This window comes from Dasypus novemcinctus, chromosome 1, assembly GCF_030445035.2.
Source record: "Dasypus novemcinctus isolate mDasNov1 chromosome 1, mDasNov1.1.hap2, whole genome shotgun sequence".
Lineage (NCBI taxonomy): Eukaryota > Metazoa > Chordata > Mammalia > Cingulata > Dasypodidae > Dasypus > Dasypus novemcinctus.
In genome coordinates this window covers 152,291,950-152,308,165 of record NC_080673.1, presented here as the reverse complement: position 1 = coordinate 152,308,165, position 16,216 = coordinate 152,291,950, and the positions used below count along the sequence as shown (strand labels likewise).

The window sequence follows — 16,216 nt, the reverse complement described above, 5'->3', positions numbered from 1 at the left end:
TCCTACTTAAACTCATCTTTATAATTCCATTCTATATTCCTTTAAACTCGTCATAACAGGTGTTTTATATACTGTGTCTGAACATTCTAACACATACAATCCTTGAGTGTCTAAATCTATTGTTTCTTGCCTCTATTTAACATTCACTCAGTGGCTAGTCCCTTTGTGAGTTTGGTGGTCTTTCGAAGGTCATATTTGCTTTCTGGGTCTAACTTAATGAAGCTTTCCTTCAAAAAAAGTTTGCCTCTCTTTATATATGAATGCTATACTTCAACAAAAAAAAATTTTTTTAAGAAAAAAAAGTTTGCTTTTGTTATCAACTAGATGGGTACTCTTCCTCAATCTCTAAGCCTCTTAAGCATTACTAGAGAATCTGCTCCTAAGGGAGGTTTCAGTTTCAATGTCCATTACTTAAAGATTTTCCAATGGTCATTGTGTTGCTTTAGTCCTCTGGCCTCAGGGAACACTTCTCTGTTGCCTGTAGGTATGAAAGGGTTACTTCTTCAGCTCTTTGCTACTCCAGCCCTTGATCCTGCTTCTGTTGATCTCATCCTGGGTCCTCAATATTACCATCCAAATGACAGTCTCCTTACCTCCCAGTCATTCTGCTTCTAACCTCTCACTTATTTGTTTGGAGGGGAGCATCTTCTATAAAATCAGAAAACCTCCAAAAGAATAATATTGTGGATTGTGAGAGTTCCTCAAAGCTCCTAGTCATTTATGTCCTCTATTGGTCCTGCCCATTTTATGTTTCTAACTCATCAACTGTATCAGTCTCAGCTGTTCTGCCCTCTTCCCAATTTCAGCTGTAAGCTATCTGGCAAATGGCTCCTCTCTCTCTAGGGCCTGAGCTGTTTGAGCTCTATCCTTTCCATCACATGATAGGATCAAAAATGACAAAGCTCTCTCCACCCGTGTCTGTCTGTCAGTCTTTCTCTGTGTTTCCGTTTTTATCAGGCCCAGCAAAGGAACCTGAGTTATGCCTTACTGAGTAGTCCAATCAAAAGCTCTAACATGATCTTGTCAAGTAATCTAATCAAGGCCCCTCAGCTGAATTCAAAGCAATCAAAAGGTATCACACCTAGAGGAATAATTAGTTTACAAACATAATCTTCTCTTTTTGGGACTCACAAAATACTTGAAACTGCCAAATCATACAATACCCCTCCACCAACACCTTAAATTGTTGTGGAACATTTGTTATAGGTTATGAAAGAACATCATAGTTATTACCGCTGACTATGGTCTATAGAGTACATTGGTTTATTTTTTCCATACCTCCCTATTAGTAACACCATGTATGAGTATTGTACATTTGCTATAGTTCATGAGAGAACACTCACATTTGTACTCATTCTCTTCTTGAAACACTCTTTTCTTGGTATTCATGAAGCTGTATTTTTGCTTTATTCACACCTCTGTAGTTGTTTTTCCCTGACTGTCTAGGAGTTAGTTCAATGGGATTTAATGTAACCATAAATGCTCCAATTCTGTTTTTACCTTAACTTTTAGAAATTATCTAAGAAATTTTATCAATAGAAATAGGCACAGCAATCTCTTGGTTCAAATTATTATGCCATTTAATCATACTATAAATGATTTTATCTGTCTCCCCCTTTATTCCCTCATAGTAAGCTCTTTCAAAACAGAACCATATCTAAAACACAAGCACTGAATAAACTGCTGTTGAATAAGCCAAAAAATAAACAAATGAATAAGGTTAAGGTGCTGTTGACTTCACTCTCAATTTCATTTCAGCCCATTTCCTGAAGAGCAGATACAAACCGGGATAAATCTGCAATGTTGCTGCACACTGCATAAAAATGTACTTGGCAGCAATCAGTTATTAACACAAAAGGACCATCCATCCAAATTTTACAGAAATTGTTCAAAATATCCTAATAAATTATATAGTATATAAATATATCAAAGGCAAATAAGTAAAACAAGAAAAATTACAGGAGGGATGATGCTGTCTTCTGTAAGTTAGAAAGTAAAAAAAAATTTTTTCTTGCTTTCTTGTGAAAGCAATCCCAAAAAACTATGAACACTACTTCCAGAGACAAACCGAAATCCTGAATGTTGAAAAAAATAGAAGGCATGGTGATTTTCTAGTTAATTTGCATTTCCCACAAATCTAAGTAAATACGCACACAAAATTTAGCCCTTACCAAGAACAAATGTTAGAACCCGATCCCTATACCTCCCCACTTCTACCTCTCAGCCTGGCCAGAGATGTCCCGAAGCTTGCCCAGCAGGCTGCGACCCTCACCTGCATGGTGTTCCCCTCCTCGCGTCTTACGGCTGCGTGGTCCGGCTTCCTGTGAGGCTCTCCAAACTCAGACCGCGCGACCCGACGCCAGCTTAAGGCGGGAAGAGCGCCCCGCCCAAGACCTAGCGGTTTCTAACGCCCGCAGGGAGGCGGAGGGGCGAGGAAGGGCCCGAAGGCGCGTGCGCCCAGTGCAGCTCTGTTGCCGGGCAACTCAGAGGCTTGGCACGGGTGGTTGTGGGAACTGACGCACCAGGCCCCAGGGCCTCTCTCTCTTAGCGGGTCCTTTCCTGTTTGTGGTGTGACATTGGTGCTGGATTCCCCCCAACTTTTCCTCCTTCTGACACAGAGTCAACCAGTTTTCGAGCCTCTGGTACCCTTTAACCCCGCAGCCTGTCTTCATGGAAAGATAACCTAATTTTGGGAGAACTCTTAAGAGGGCTCCTTAACCTGGCGTCCACACTGATGCTTGGATGGATTTTAGGGGATACCAAATCCCTGGCTCCCAATGGTGCACATAATTTTGTTGTGTGTATATTTTTTTCTGGAGGTAAGGACCAGAGCTTTCATCAAGGCTTCAAATGGTATGGTGGTCTCCGCCATCCCCACCTTAAAAAACCCTCTGCCGTAAGAGACAGGAGCTCTTGCCTTAGGTGGGAAACCTAGATAGTTGGTTTCCTCGTGTTTAGGTTAAGGATGTTTACTGGGAGCTGCCAGGAACTTGGGGAAACCATTTGGTGCTATCACCAATTAAGGTTATACACATGTTTGGAAACACAGTCACACGATTGTTAAAGAAGGAAAAATGGTTTTAATGACACAGTTTTAAACTTGGATTCAGCATTGAGCCACACCTATAGTGACCAGTTAATGAGTAATATAAATCCTAGATTCCATGTAGCCCCTATCTGGCTTTTTGTGTACAAGATTTTAATTTTTTCAATGTAAACATTAAAAACATTCCTATTTTTGTAACCATGTTTTGGTAGTTCTTTTTTTTAGACCCTGGAAGCACTTAAAAATTCAAGTGGACTAAGTTTCTCTGGGCTTCTGAGAGGTTCTGGGAACTGCTGCTTAAATGAATATTCAACTCCCTTTTTTCATGTTGACAGTCCAAAATCTGAGCAAGCCCTCTTTAATGAGCCAGCAACCCAACAGATGGAGAAAGTGGAGGCTGAGGCGGGAGGTCAAGGGAAAAACAAGGAGAACGTGGGGTGAGATCAACTTAAATGTATCTGAGGTTAATTCTGTGTCCACTAAACACTGACTTGATGTAAAAAGTTCTCCAAATATGTTCATGATCCTCTATTAGTCAGATTATTTTCTTTCTCTTGGATGTCACAAGGCGAAACAACTTATTTAAGATGAACTGAATACTACTTGTTCATAGAAAAAACTAGCCCCAGATATATATGTAGCTCAGAAATTCATTTTACAGTGTATAAAGCAAATCTTTTTGGACTGTTGGATGGATTATGACCTAATTCCTCAAACTAGTATAGTTTTAATATTCACATTCTAAGATTGTTAGCTACTGGGAATTCTGGTCATTTATAAGAGGGGGTAATTTTGTCATGGACTAAAATCCAAATGGGATAACCTCAAATAGCTCATTAAAACTCAACTCTCTGCAATACCTACCTACTCTCCAGTTCATTGGACTCACCCAGGACAACAAGGAGATGATGGTGGACAACCTCCATCCCAAGGAACAGAGAGTGTCTGCAACTGCAAGCAAGATAGTTCCAACCATCTGCCACATGGGATCTAAGCCCCCTTTCAATTAGAATCAGAGTGGGCATCACCATCCCCAAATCTTCAGGATTGGGGAATGAAAAATAGACTAAAGTAGATTTATTATTATTCTACTATTGACATTATTATTCTAGCAATGAAAGAACTTTTATCATTGATATAAAGGTAGTGGCTACCAGAGGCTCTGAGGTGAGGAAGGGAGAAGAATAGGTAGATGTAATATGAGGGCAATTTCAGTATATTGGAATTGTCCTGCATGACATTTCAAAGACAGATGCAGGTCATTATATATTTTGCCATAACCTACTAAATTGTGTGGGACAGAGTATAAACTGTAATGTAAACTATAGTCCATGATTAGTAACAATGCTTCAATATATGTTCATCAATTGTAAAAAATGTACCACACTAATAAAGGATGTTGTTAATGTGGAAAAGTGTGGGAAGGGGAGGGAGTAAGGGCATATGGGAATCCCTTATATTTTCTATGTAACATTTACATAATCTAAAGCTTCTTTAAAAATTTTTTTAAAAACCTCAACTCTTGGAGAGTGGATGTGGCTCAAGCAATTGAGCACCTGCTTCCCACATGGGAGGCCCTGGGTTCCGTTCCCAGTGCCTCCTAAACAAACAAGCAAACAAAAACCCAACTCAGGTGAGCCAATGTGGCTCATGAGTACCAGCTTCCCACATATGAGGTCCTGACTTCAATCTCTGCCCCCTGGTACCTCAAAAACAAAACAGGGAAGAAGCAGATGTGGCTCAAGTGATTGGGCTCCCATCTACAATATGGGAGGTCCAAGGTTCGATTCCCAGGGCCTCCTGGTGAAGGTAAGCTGGCCCCCAGCAGAGAGCTGACCCACACAGAGTGCTGGCTTGTGTGACCCATGCAGGACTGCTGGCCCATGTGGCAAGCTGGTTCAAGCAGAGAGCCAGTGCAACAAGATGACACAACAAAAAGGGACACAGAGATAAGCAGAGACAAGACAATAAGAGACACAGTAGACCAGGGAGCTGAGGTGGCACAAGAGATTGAGAGCCTCTCTCCCACTCTGCAAGGTCCCAGGATTGGTTGCCAGTGCCACCTAAAGAGAAGACAAGCAGACACAGAAGAACACACAGCGAATGGACACAGAAGAGACAATGGGGGGGGGGGGGGGAGCGGGTGTAAATAAATAGATAAATCTTTTTTAAAAATTACCAACAACCAAAATGAAGATTTTCTTTTAAAGAGAAAACAACTCTACTGAGTCCCTTTAATAAAAATAACAAAAGAGCATCAGTGTATCAGTACTGTCAAAAGCTGCAAGGATCTGAGGAACATAATTATTAACAGCTTTACTACAAAACATTTCATTACAACACTAAGAAAAAAACATTTATGTTATTTTTTATTTTCAAGGAATTAAGCATTTACAATCTTAACCAACTTTTACTGAGAATGTTTACAACACAGGGATTCTCAAACATGGTAGAATTAGCAAGGATTGTTTTTGAGAAGAAAGCAAATGTTTGTACATTTTGTATTCCGTGATATTTCTTCTGTGGAAAATTAGTTGGCATCCTGTATAAAAAGAAAAATTGAATTAGATTCAAGTGTAAATATGTGAAAGGGTGCATGTTTGTTAATAGGCATGTCTATAAATATTTTGTCATAGTATGATAAAATTGACATCCAAGATATTTCCCAGCTGTTCTTCATTCTCTATATTCCTAGCTGTGTATCATATAATCTGTCTCTGATGAATACTTATTCTGTATGCCTGAATTTTCCAGAATTTTCCAGTACTTTATTATATGCGATGATATCCTAAACTTATTGATGCCAGTAAAATTTCATGCCCATTTGCATTTAAGTCATCATGTTTAATCACTTTCTAAGTAAATAAACACTCAGGACAGAGTACTACCTTAGATAATCAGATAAGACGAAGAAAAAAAAACCTGATTATTGAACTATTTACTGGCAAAATAAAATGAAATCCAGAGTGAATTAGTCTATGTAGACTTAATCTTGGAAACAATCCAAATCAAGGAAGGTATCTTTCGCAACTTCAGTTTTTTACTAAATTGATCAAATCCTGGATTAAATTCCATTTTACATCATAAGCATCCTAACAGTTTGTTGTTATGAGTCAGGCTTTTGTTTCCATTTAGTATTAAACAATGTTTATATTTTGTAAATGCCTGTGTACATTTGTAATATTAAAATGTAGAGTTTCTTTTCTGTTAAGTCTGTTCTTAGTCCTTGAAAAGCAAGAAAAAATAATTCTAATATTCCTGTTGAGAAAATAACTTAATCAGGCTTTTTGTGAAACAGGAGTCAAAACCAAACATAATTTGAAAATTCAAGTTGCTAATTATGCCTCAGTAACAGATTACTTTTTTTTCACTTTTCCAATATTTGCATCTTTTACTTATTTCTTCTCTAATTGGTTGGCTAGTACGTTAAAAACTATGTTAATTTGTCATGTTCCTGACATCCCCGCAAATGCTTCATTTCACTTAATGTTTCACTAATCAAGCCTGCTGTTTACTTCGAAATCTTTATATTGGTAATGTAAAAAAAGGGATTCATCTCTTTTTATAGGATCTCCTATAGAACAATAAACAATGGAAATTGATGTGGCATTTTACCAAAAGTCTTTGTTGAGGTCATGTAATTTTTCTTCTAATGGTGACAATATTTTAATAGACTTCCTAATATTGAGCCATCCTTGGGTTGCTGAGACAAATCCCAGTGGGTTCATATGATTCTATAAATATATTGATGAATATTATTTACTAATATTTATTCTAACTTCTTGCATTATATTTATAAATAAGATTGACCAATGGTTCCTCTTCTAAAAATTTTGGAAGGTATTCATAATATACTGACTTCATTAATACCATCTGGAGATTGGACTTAGTATTATAAGGAAAGGGTTAAGTTTAGTTTTCGCATGAAGGTGAAGCTAAAGCAGGCTCTGCAGTTGAAGGGGGGAGGGAAAGGGGCTCTAGAGGCTTTGGGGCCAATGTTTGAAAGTGGAGCCAAGTGAAGGCGGTGTCAAATGTGAAGGGCAGCATCAAATTCAAAAGTGGCACCAGATTTGAAAGTGGCATCAAGCCATCAGAATGCAGGAAATGGGAGCGCCAACGAAAAGCGGGAACCCACATAAGTTAATTAGACCTCTCAGATAGGCTGTAACCTCTGAAGTACCCGATCAATGCAGAACAGGAGAGGGACCTGCATGTTAGGCTTAGGGTATAAATGTTGTTTCTTGTTGTTTGGCATGTCAGCCATTTCATCCAGTTCATGCACCTGTTTTTGCAAGATCGTTAACAAAATTCTTTTCTTTTCTGCAATCAGGTAAACTTTTGTTCTCTTACAGATACAGCTTTCTAACAGTGATTTTCAGGAGATAGTTTTCTAGACAATGTTTTCAATTTTTTTCCATGGCTATTGGTCTGTTTATATATTTTTTTCTTTCTTTGAGGTCAATTTTGGTAGCATCTACTTACTAGATAATTCTTCGTTTTATTCAGGTTTTCAAATTTATATGCACATAGATTTGACAAGCCCTTTTTTATAATTTTTGTTTCTTCATTACTTTATTTCCCTTTTCATTTTGTATATTTATGCCTTTCCTTCTTTTTTATTAGGTTAGCCTAATTTTAAGCTAGTTTATTTTATGGTTTTTTTCCCCCAAACAACCAGATTTTGTTTTATTTACTGATGTTACTTTACTATTTTCTAATTTATTAAGTACACTTAACTTTATTATAATGTCCTTTTTCCCTGTTTTCCTGAGTGTAGAAGTTTGGCATTATTGATGAATTCCAAAAGTAGATATTGGATTATATTTGCAAACTGGTCTTTTCCTCTGGGCATATTAGAGTGTACTGGTTTCAGATATTTCACTTTTACTTGATTAAATAATGATTAAGGCTTTGATTGTGCCACAACAGTAGGACATTGAGTTCCTGCCCCCTTGGTGGGCAAGGACTCACAGAGAAACTGCACCACAGAGAAGGTAGGTTGGAGTTTTGAGCTGGAGCCCAAGAAGTAAGCACAGAGGAGCAGAGCAGCTAAACTCAGAGAGAATCAAGCCCCAGGGAGAAAGACAGAGCCAGTCACCTGATATTCTACAGCTGGCCTTGTGGAGAGAGCAGGGCAGCTGAGCCTGGAGAGAAACAAGCCCTAGGAACAGACAAACCCAGGAAGCCTGAACCCTTGCTGACATCAGGAGCCATCTTGCCCCAACATGTGGCAACAGACTTTGGTGAGGGAAGTAACTTAGGCTTTATGGACTGGTAACTGTAAGCTTCTACCCCAAAGAAGTATCCTTTATAAAAGCCAACAGATTTCTGGTATTTTGCTCAGCACCCTTTTGTCTGACTAACACACTAAGGTTCATTTTTTAATTTTTTTAACTTATTGAGTTAAATCCTTAATTCATTAGGTTTTTCCTTCTTGGGCATGTTTAAGGCCTTGATTTTCCCACTGAATACGACTTTGGCAGAGTCCTGTAAGTTTTAATATGCAATGTTTTTATTCCTTATTTTCTAAGTATTGTGCAGTTTTGGTGTTGTTATCTTCTTTAGCTGATGGTGGATTTTATTTTTGTACCTGAGAAAATATTAAGAACCTCAACATTCTTATGCTAAATATATTTAAGAATTGAGATAGATGATATGAATGAAAGTTTCCAAAATATGTTTGGCATAGAATCTGGATTTAGGATTTATAAAGCTAAAAGTTGCTTTTATTTCTGTGCTTTATTAGTCTGCATTTAAGTTTCATCTCAAAGCTCAATCTAATAACATATTAACATTAACATAGCTATTAAACATGTTGGGCCAGTCAACAGCTATTAAGTGTCTATTGTGTGCCCAGGTTGAGTTGGAACCTCTGGGAGTACGAAGAAGTTATACTCTCATGTCTTTCCACAGTTTCTTAGTTCTCTAGAAACAGGCAAATCATAAACTTCTAGAGTATGGGTTATTTGAAAGACAGAGATACACTCTGACTATAAATTCTGGCCCATTTTGTTGGACACTGATCACCACAATCAGAACACAGTTCCTGGCATGTATGACTTGCAAATAAATGGTAATAAGATCAATGTCTATAAAATCAGAGATATAATAATTGCTACTTTGAGATAGTCTGAGTAATATACAACATTGCAAAGCAAATCTGCCCCTGAAATACTAGTGTTTTCCATCATAGAAACTCCTCACTGCCCCTAAAATTGTAGTATATAGAATATCAACGTACCTATGCTATCAAATAATAGAAACGCATTGAGCATAGTCTAATTTGTGAACATATGAAAACATCAGAAATTCTCAAAAATAACTTAAATGTGAAGCACGTACCATTTTACTTGAAACCTGCCGACCTTCTTCCATTGCGTGGCTGGGAAATAATGAATTAGAAATAAGTCAGTATAATTAAGGATTAAAGCTAATTTCATAGAAAGCAACATAAAAATTTAGATCACGGTTTCTTTAATGTGCATCAAAATCACCTGCTGGACTTGTTAAAACACAGATTGCTGGGTCCCTATAGCCAGTTTCTGATTTACTAAATCTTGAGTGGTACCCTGTCATTTGCTTTTTTTTTTCCTACATTCTTTTGTAGACTAATTTAATTAGGTTACATCTCACTCGATGGCCAGTTTGGGCTAATTGGCTAATTTTGTATATGTGGTTCTTGAACAGATTTCTTTCTTTTTTTTTTGCCTTTATTTGTTTTTTTAATGTTACATTAAAAAAAAATGAGGTCCCCATATACCCCCCATCCCCTTCACCCCACTCCTCCCCCCATAACAACAACCTCCTTCATCATCATGAGACATTCATTGCATTTGGTGAATACATCTCTGAGCACCACTGCACCTCATGGTCAATGGTCCACACCATAGCCTGCACTCTCCCACAGTCCATCTAGTGGGATACAGGAAGACATACAATGTCCGGTAACTGTCCCTGCAGTACCACCCAGGACAACCCCAAGTCCCGAAAACACCCCCACATCTCATCTCTTCCTCCCACTCCCTACCCCCAGCAGCCACCATGGCCACTTTCTCCACACCAATGCCACATTTTCTTCGATTACTACTAATCATAATAGTTCATGAATAGAATATCAGTAAGTCCACTCTAATCCATACTCTATTCCTAAATTTTCAAGTGAAGAAGGAGAAGAGCCATGTATTTTTGCCCCAGCTATTGCTAGCATGCTTAGTGTTTGGCAGGGTCAAAATAGGTCAGCATGAAGTGCTCCTTCAGACTATACTGAAATGTGAGAGAAAGAATGGAAGCCAGATTCATGAATAGAGCACTTGATCAAGAGTCCTGCAATCTCACTTTATTATTTTTGTCACAAATACAGGGCCAACTGATTTTTGGCAACTTGCTTTTTTAATTAGTTTATTTTTTAGGGAAGAGAAAAGAAAAGAAGGAAGGAAGGGAAGGAGCAAAGGATGGAGGGAGAAAATAAGGAAGGAAGGAAAGAGGGAGAGAGAAAGAAGAAAGAAAGAGGGAGAGAAAAAAAGATGTTTTGCATTTCTAACAAGTTCTGACATGATGCTGAAGCTGCTGAGGAATATACCGAATTAAGTGCTATTTGATTTTTCTTATTTTTTTTGAAGGTGCTAAAATTTAAAATGAATATTCTCAATTTTAACTTGATATGAACCCAAATTAATTGACAGAAGTCACAGTTGTTTAGTGTTATTTCTTCTTGCTATTAGTCTTGCTCCTTCCTTCAATCCACTTTTGAATTCGCTGTTAGAATAATTTTTCCAAAGTGCAAGTCTTACCATATATTCCCATTAGACTTTAGTATAAAGATGAAATTTCTTAGCTAAATATTTCGGCCAATCACTGTTGATTCTTTGGGATAGAGTCTACAAAGTCTTCTCTGTATCTCCTCTACTCCCCAGCCTGGATTAAATGCATTTCTTTTGGAAATCAACCCCCTAGATTGAAGGTGTATTTAACAGCACTTTGAATTGTTTATTTATCCATTTCCTCTATTAGGTTGCAAACTCCTAGAGCATAAGAATAGAATATTATCTCTCTTTATATTCCCAGCCCTTAGTACGTTTCTCAGCACCCAATAGAAGTTCAATAAGCAGTTGTTGAATGAAATACCTCTGCTTATGTATTAAAGATGCAAATACTATAGAAAGTATAGCTGCTTAGAAAGAAACTCACATTTCACAGATAAGAAATGCAATTATGAAGTTTTGTTTACTTAGTCTCTATTACAGTTGATTCTTAAGTTCTTTAAGAACTTGCAAAAGTAGTCATAACTGCCAGTCTACTGAATCAAAAACTTTGTAAATGATTCCTTGGAATTTAAGGAGTAGTGAAGTATTATTATCACTAATTTCCTGTATTTGAAATGTCATGGAATTAAACTGTGAATTAGATGAATGTCACTTGCTGTATTTACAAACATAATTAGTGGACCAGAGAAGAGGTCATAGACTCAGTGGTATTAAAGTAGTTAAGTGGGGACAGAAGTGAATCTCAGCCTCTGACACCTCATGTCAACTATTTATAAATAAACTCAAAACTTAATTGAACTATGAGTCACTGTAAAGAAATGGACAGTGAAAGTATTTTTCAATTTTTTATCGGTTCATTTTTTTTTTTCTTAAACAGAATATAATCATACCCTGAATAAAAAGAATCCTCCACTTCGACTTGCTACAGGTCCTTGGAATTCTTCCTGGAAGAGAAAATGAGGGCATTAGAAATCATATAATACTAAATATAAGTGCAAATTCTTATTCAGAGTATAGTGAAGATCAAAGTTATTTTTAAGTTTTTGTCAAAACTAAACAAAGAATCAAGGACTTGAGTATATAATTCGTCTCAGTAGAGAATCTTTATATCTGTACCTGGAGAATTTTCAACAACTAGCAATATCATAGAATATTGTATTAAAATTCATTTCCTGGGAAGCAGATGTGGCTCAACTGACAGAGCATCCGCCTACCATATGGGAGGTCCAAGGGTTCGATACCCAGGGCCTTCTGACCCGTGTGATGAGCTGGTCCATGTGCAGTGCTGATGCACACAAGGAGTGCCGTGCTACGCAGGGTGTCCCCCGTGTAGGGGAACCCCATGTAAAAGGAGCGCGACCCTCAAGAGCTGCCCAGTGCGAAAAAAGCACAGCCTGCCCAGGAGTGGCACTGCACACACGGAGAGCTGACACAGCAAGATGATGCAATAAAAAAGAGACACAGATTCCCAGTGCCACTGACAAAAATACAAGCAGACACAGAAGAACACACAGCAAATGGACACAGAGCAGACAATGGGCGGGGGGTGGGGGGGGCGGTGAAGGGGAGACAAAAAATCTTAAAAAAAAGTTATTTCCTTATCAATATAATAGATTATATTTTCAAGAAGCTTGTCAGGTATATGAATATTCATCAATAAATAGAAGGACAAATGACAGATACTTCATAAATAATTAACTATATTTAAAGAGTACCTTTCACAAATATAAAACAAAAAAATAAAAACCACCTTTCAACATTTTGTTAGAATGAAATAATTTCTTTAAAATACATTTCATGTGTTAACACAAGAACAGAGAAAAATAAAATGAAATTGTGTTAGAGCTAGAAAAGTTACACCATATTTCTCTAGGAATGTAGATTGAAATTGAGGGGCAACTTTGGTAAATTATATTTATTCAATTACACTTGAGAAGAGATGTTCCCAATATAATTATATTTACAGAAGGGGTAATTAAAAAATACCAAGCAGGCGGCGGACTTGGCCCAGTGGTTAGGGCATCCATCTACCACATGGGAGGTCCACAGTTCAAAGCCCGGGCCTCCTTGACCCATGTGGAGCTGGCCCATGTGCAGTGCTGATGCGCGCAAGAAGTCCACGAGCAGTGCTGATGTGTGCAAGGAGTGCCCTGCCACGCAGGGGTGTCCTCCACGTAGGGGAGCCCCATGTGCAAGGAGTGCGCCCCATAAGGAGAGCCGCCCAGCACGAAGGAAAGCGCAGCCTGCCTCAAAATGGCACCACCCACACGTAGAGCTGACACAACAAGATGATGCAACCAAAAGAAACACAGATTCCCGTGCCGCTGACAACAACAGAAGTGGACAAAGAAGACGCAGCAAATAGACACAGAGAACAGACAACCGGGGTGGGGGGTAGGGGGGAGAAATAAATAAACCTTAAAAAAAAATACCAAGCAAATAAACCAATTATCCATAATGAGTAAATTTTGTAGTGTTTCTTAAAACATTTCATTTTAAACTTAATGAAATATTTACATATTATGGTTTCCATAAATTTGGCTTTCGTAGCTCCTCGCTTTCACTAACAACTACTTAAAAAACTATCCACAGGATGGCAAACACCATGAAATTTATCAGTCAAGACCTTTTAAAATTATTGCATATTATACGTACCATCATATTTTTAAATTCTAAAAAACGGATCTGACATCTCTTAAAATTCCAAAATCCTTGTTTTACAACAAATGTATATTAAATGATCAACATTTATATCTAGTTATCATCTTTATTATAACCCCCAAATTAGTTAAAAGATTGAAAAAGTATTTAAAAACGTCCACATAGAAACTCTATGTTTAAATGCTTCTACAAGAAGAGTTATCACCCAGCGGGAAAGAAAATGCAGCCTGCTCAAGAATGGTGCCGCACACACTGAGAGCTGACACAATAAGATGACGCAACCCAGTGCCACTGATAAGTATAGAAGAGGTCACAGAAGAACACACAGCAAATGCACATAGAGAGCAGACAACTGGGGGGGGGGAGGGGAGATAGATAGATAGATAGATAGATAGATAGACAGACAGATAGATAGAGCTATCTTTAAAAAAAATAAAAAAATAAGGAAAAGAACGTGATGTAACTTGTACAGAAAATTGTAAACTTTCAGCTGCAAAACCCAAATCTACACATCTTTTAGTCTTATCATTGAAGATAAAACAATATATTAAAGGACTTTGGGGAGAAAGATAAAAAAAAGAAGCAGGGGGATAAAGGGGATTATGTCAAGCAAACAGTTTTTTTAATCTTTGAATGCACTATGATGGGAAAACTCATTTTCTTCAAGAACTCAGAATATTTTTCTACCAAAAATATGTTTTAAAGTTTGGGGACAGGCTCAGCAAAGCTAGAATTCTGTTTTTCTTTTTTCTTTTTTTCTTTCAGAGATCCTTGGTAAACATGGCTTGCTGCAAAATGCTTTTAGGATTGACCGAATTGACTTTTAGGATCTGAACAAATATACTATTTAGACAGAGTTTACATTTTCAGCAGTTGTCTGGAAATATAAATGGTCTCAACCTAGGTAGGAATTTCAGACAAAGTACAAAATTGGCCACAAGACTAGCTTTGGTTGTGAAAATGAAGATACTGAAGTAACATAGTCAAACTGATAAATTGTTTTTAAACCAAAACCTTACATCATTCCTAAATCTAACACTTTAAAAAGCAGTTCAAAAAAAAAGCTTACATTTCATACTGGAAATTCTAAAATTTTAAGGAACTACCACAACTGCTTACATTTCTCCTTAAAGTTGCCAGCAGATAATGTTTTCTTTGATGAAGGCTTAGTTTAGGTGAAGCATTTAAGGATGAAATAATGACCATAAAAATAAATTTTGAGGACTTTATTTGCCTAAGCTGTATGCATTTTTAAAAGTATTTGAAGACTTTGGTGACACTTTAAGAAGAATGAATTCAATATGGTATTTGAATTTAGGAAAAGTTTGACCCAAATTCAATTTTTAGTAATACAGTAGCATTAGAGATTAAACTACAAAGGGACTAGTATAGTGAAAAAGATATTTGACTAGATTAAAGGTCAGCAGACTGTGTTGTATTCTCTAATGTCAACTAGTATGATTTTGGGAGTCCTTTTTAACCCTTGAGTCTTATTTTCCCTTTTTTTTTTTTTTTAAGATTTATTTATTTATTTTTCCCTCCTTCCCCTGTTGTCTGCTCTCTGTGTCCATTTGCTGTGTGTTCTTCTGTGTCTGCTTGTATTTCATTTGGCTGCTCCAGGAACTGATCCTGGGACCTTCCGGAGCAGGACAGAGAGGCGATCATTCTCTTGCGCCACCTCAGTTCCCTAATCTGCTCCATCTCTTATTGTCTCTCCTCTGTGTCTCTTTTTGTTGCGTCATCTCGCTGCACTGCTCTCCGTGTGGGCCAGCACTCCTGCGCGGGGCAGCACTCCACGTGGGCTAGCTCGCCACACAGGCCAGTCGGCTTTCACCAGGAGGCCCTGGGTATTGAACCCTTGACCTCCTGTAGGGTAGACGGAAGCCCAATTGCTTGAGCCACATCCACTTCCATATTTTCCCTTTTTATAAACAAGGGGTAGCAATACTTATATTATCCACTTAATAGAGTTGCTGAAAGAATAAAATGAGGTAAGACTGAAAACTCAAATATATTACAATGATGTATGGCATTACTTAAAAAGAATACCTAGAAACATTCATCATTAAGAGTCAGGATTCTTTGGAAATGACAATAAAAACTCCATAATTTCTAGTTTAAAATGTGTTGACTCAGTTATATTCATTCTCAACAAAGATAATAGAATTGGGTCATATTTTTGTTTATTGTGGAAAAAACAAAATATCTACATTTAGTTTCTGATATAGTTACTTCACAAAGCCTTACTACCATCTTAATACTTCGTATTTGCCAACCTGGATACAGAGAGGCAGTAAATTACCCTTTATTTGTTCTCTTATTCCCACCTAATGACTAGACATGCTACAAGCATCCTTTCTTCAAATAAGAATATGTTTTCTCACTAGGAGGATCATTGTCCTTGGAAGGGAGTATAATTCCAGTTTTCCTTACTGCCGACAGCTTGAGTTAGAAGTGCATACTGTGATGGGGGAACAATATTCTTCTCCCTGAGTATGAAAATGCCTCTGCACAAAGATGCTCACACACTGGCGAACTGGGTGGTTGTGTGGCGCTAACCCTTAAAAGTTTTATAAACTACCATACTGGGAATTAGCAGAAAGGGCTGCGCCCACAAAGAGGGGCAAAGCAAGCATGCAACTTATATTACATACGTCCATTTTGAATCTCTTCATTCTTCTCTCATGCAGTTGAGGAACGAGCTGCAGCAACGGATGCACGATAGACGACTGAGAGGACACGAACA

General features: G+C 37.7%; 2 protein-coding genes across 2 annotated transcripts in view; both read right to left on the bottom strand.

Annotated features, from left to right (window-relative positions):
* Positions 1-2,422, bottom strand: part of PDCL2 (phosducin like 2) — a 65,864-nt gene extending 63,442 nt beyond the window's left edge. The window contains exon 1 of the mRNA XM_012525989.4: positions 2,273-2,422. Within this exon, the coding sequence (XP_012381443.1) occupies positions 2,273-2,278 (6 nt within the window). The 5' untranslated portion in view covers positions 2,279-2,422. The remainder of the gene's footprint in view (positions 1-2,272) is intronic.
* Positions 2,423-5,398: 2,976 nt separating this feature from the next.
* NMU (neuromedin U) overlaps positions 5,399-16,216 on the bottom strand; it is a 30,562-nt gene continuing 19,744 nt past the window's right edge. Inside the window, exons 7-10 of the mRNA XM_004460636.3 lie at positions 16,125-16,199; positions 11,700-11,753; positions 9,389-9,428; positions 5,399-5,588 (exon numbers count right to left, since the gene is read on the bottom strand). Coding sequence (XP_004460693.2) covers positions 9,393-9,428; positions 11,700-11,753; positions 16,125-16,199 — 165 coding nt within the window. The 3' untranslated portion in view covers positions 5,399-5,588; positions 9,389-9,392. The remainder of the gene's footprint in view (positions 5,589-9,388; positions 9,429-11,699; positions 11,754-16,124; positions 16,200-16,216) is intronic.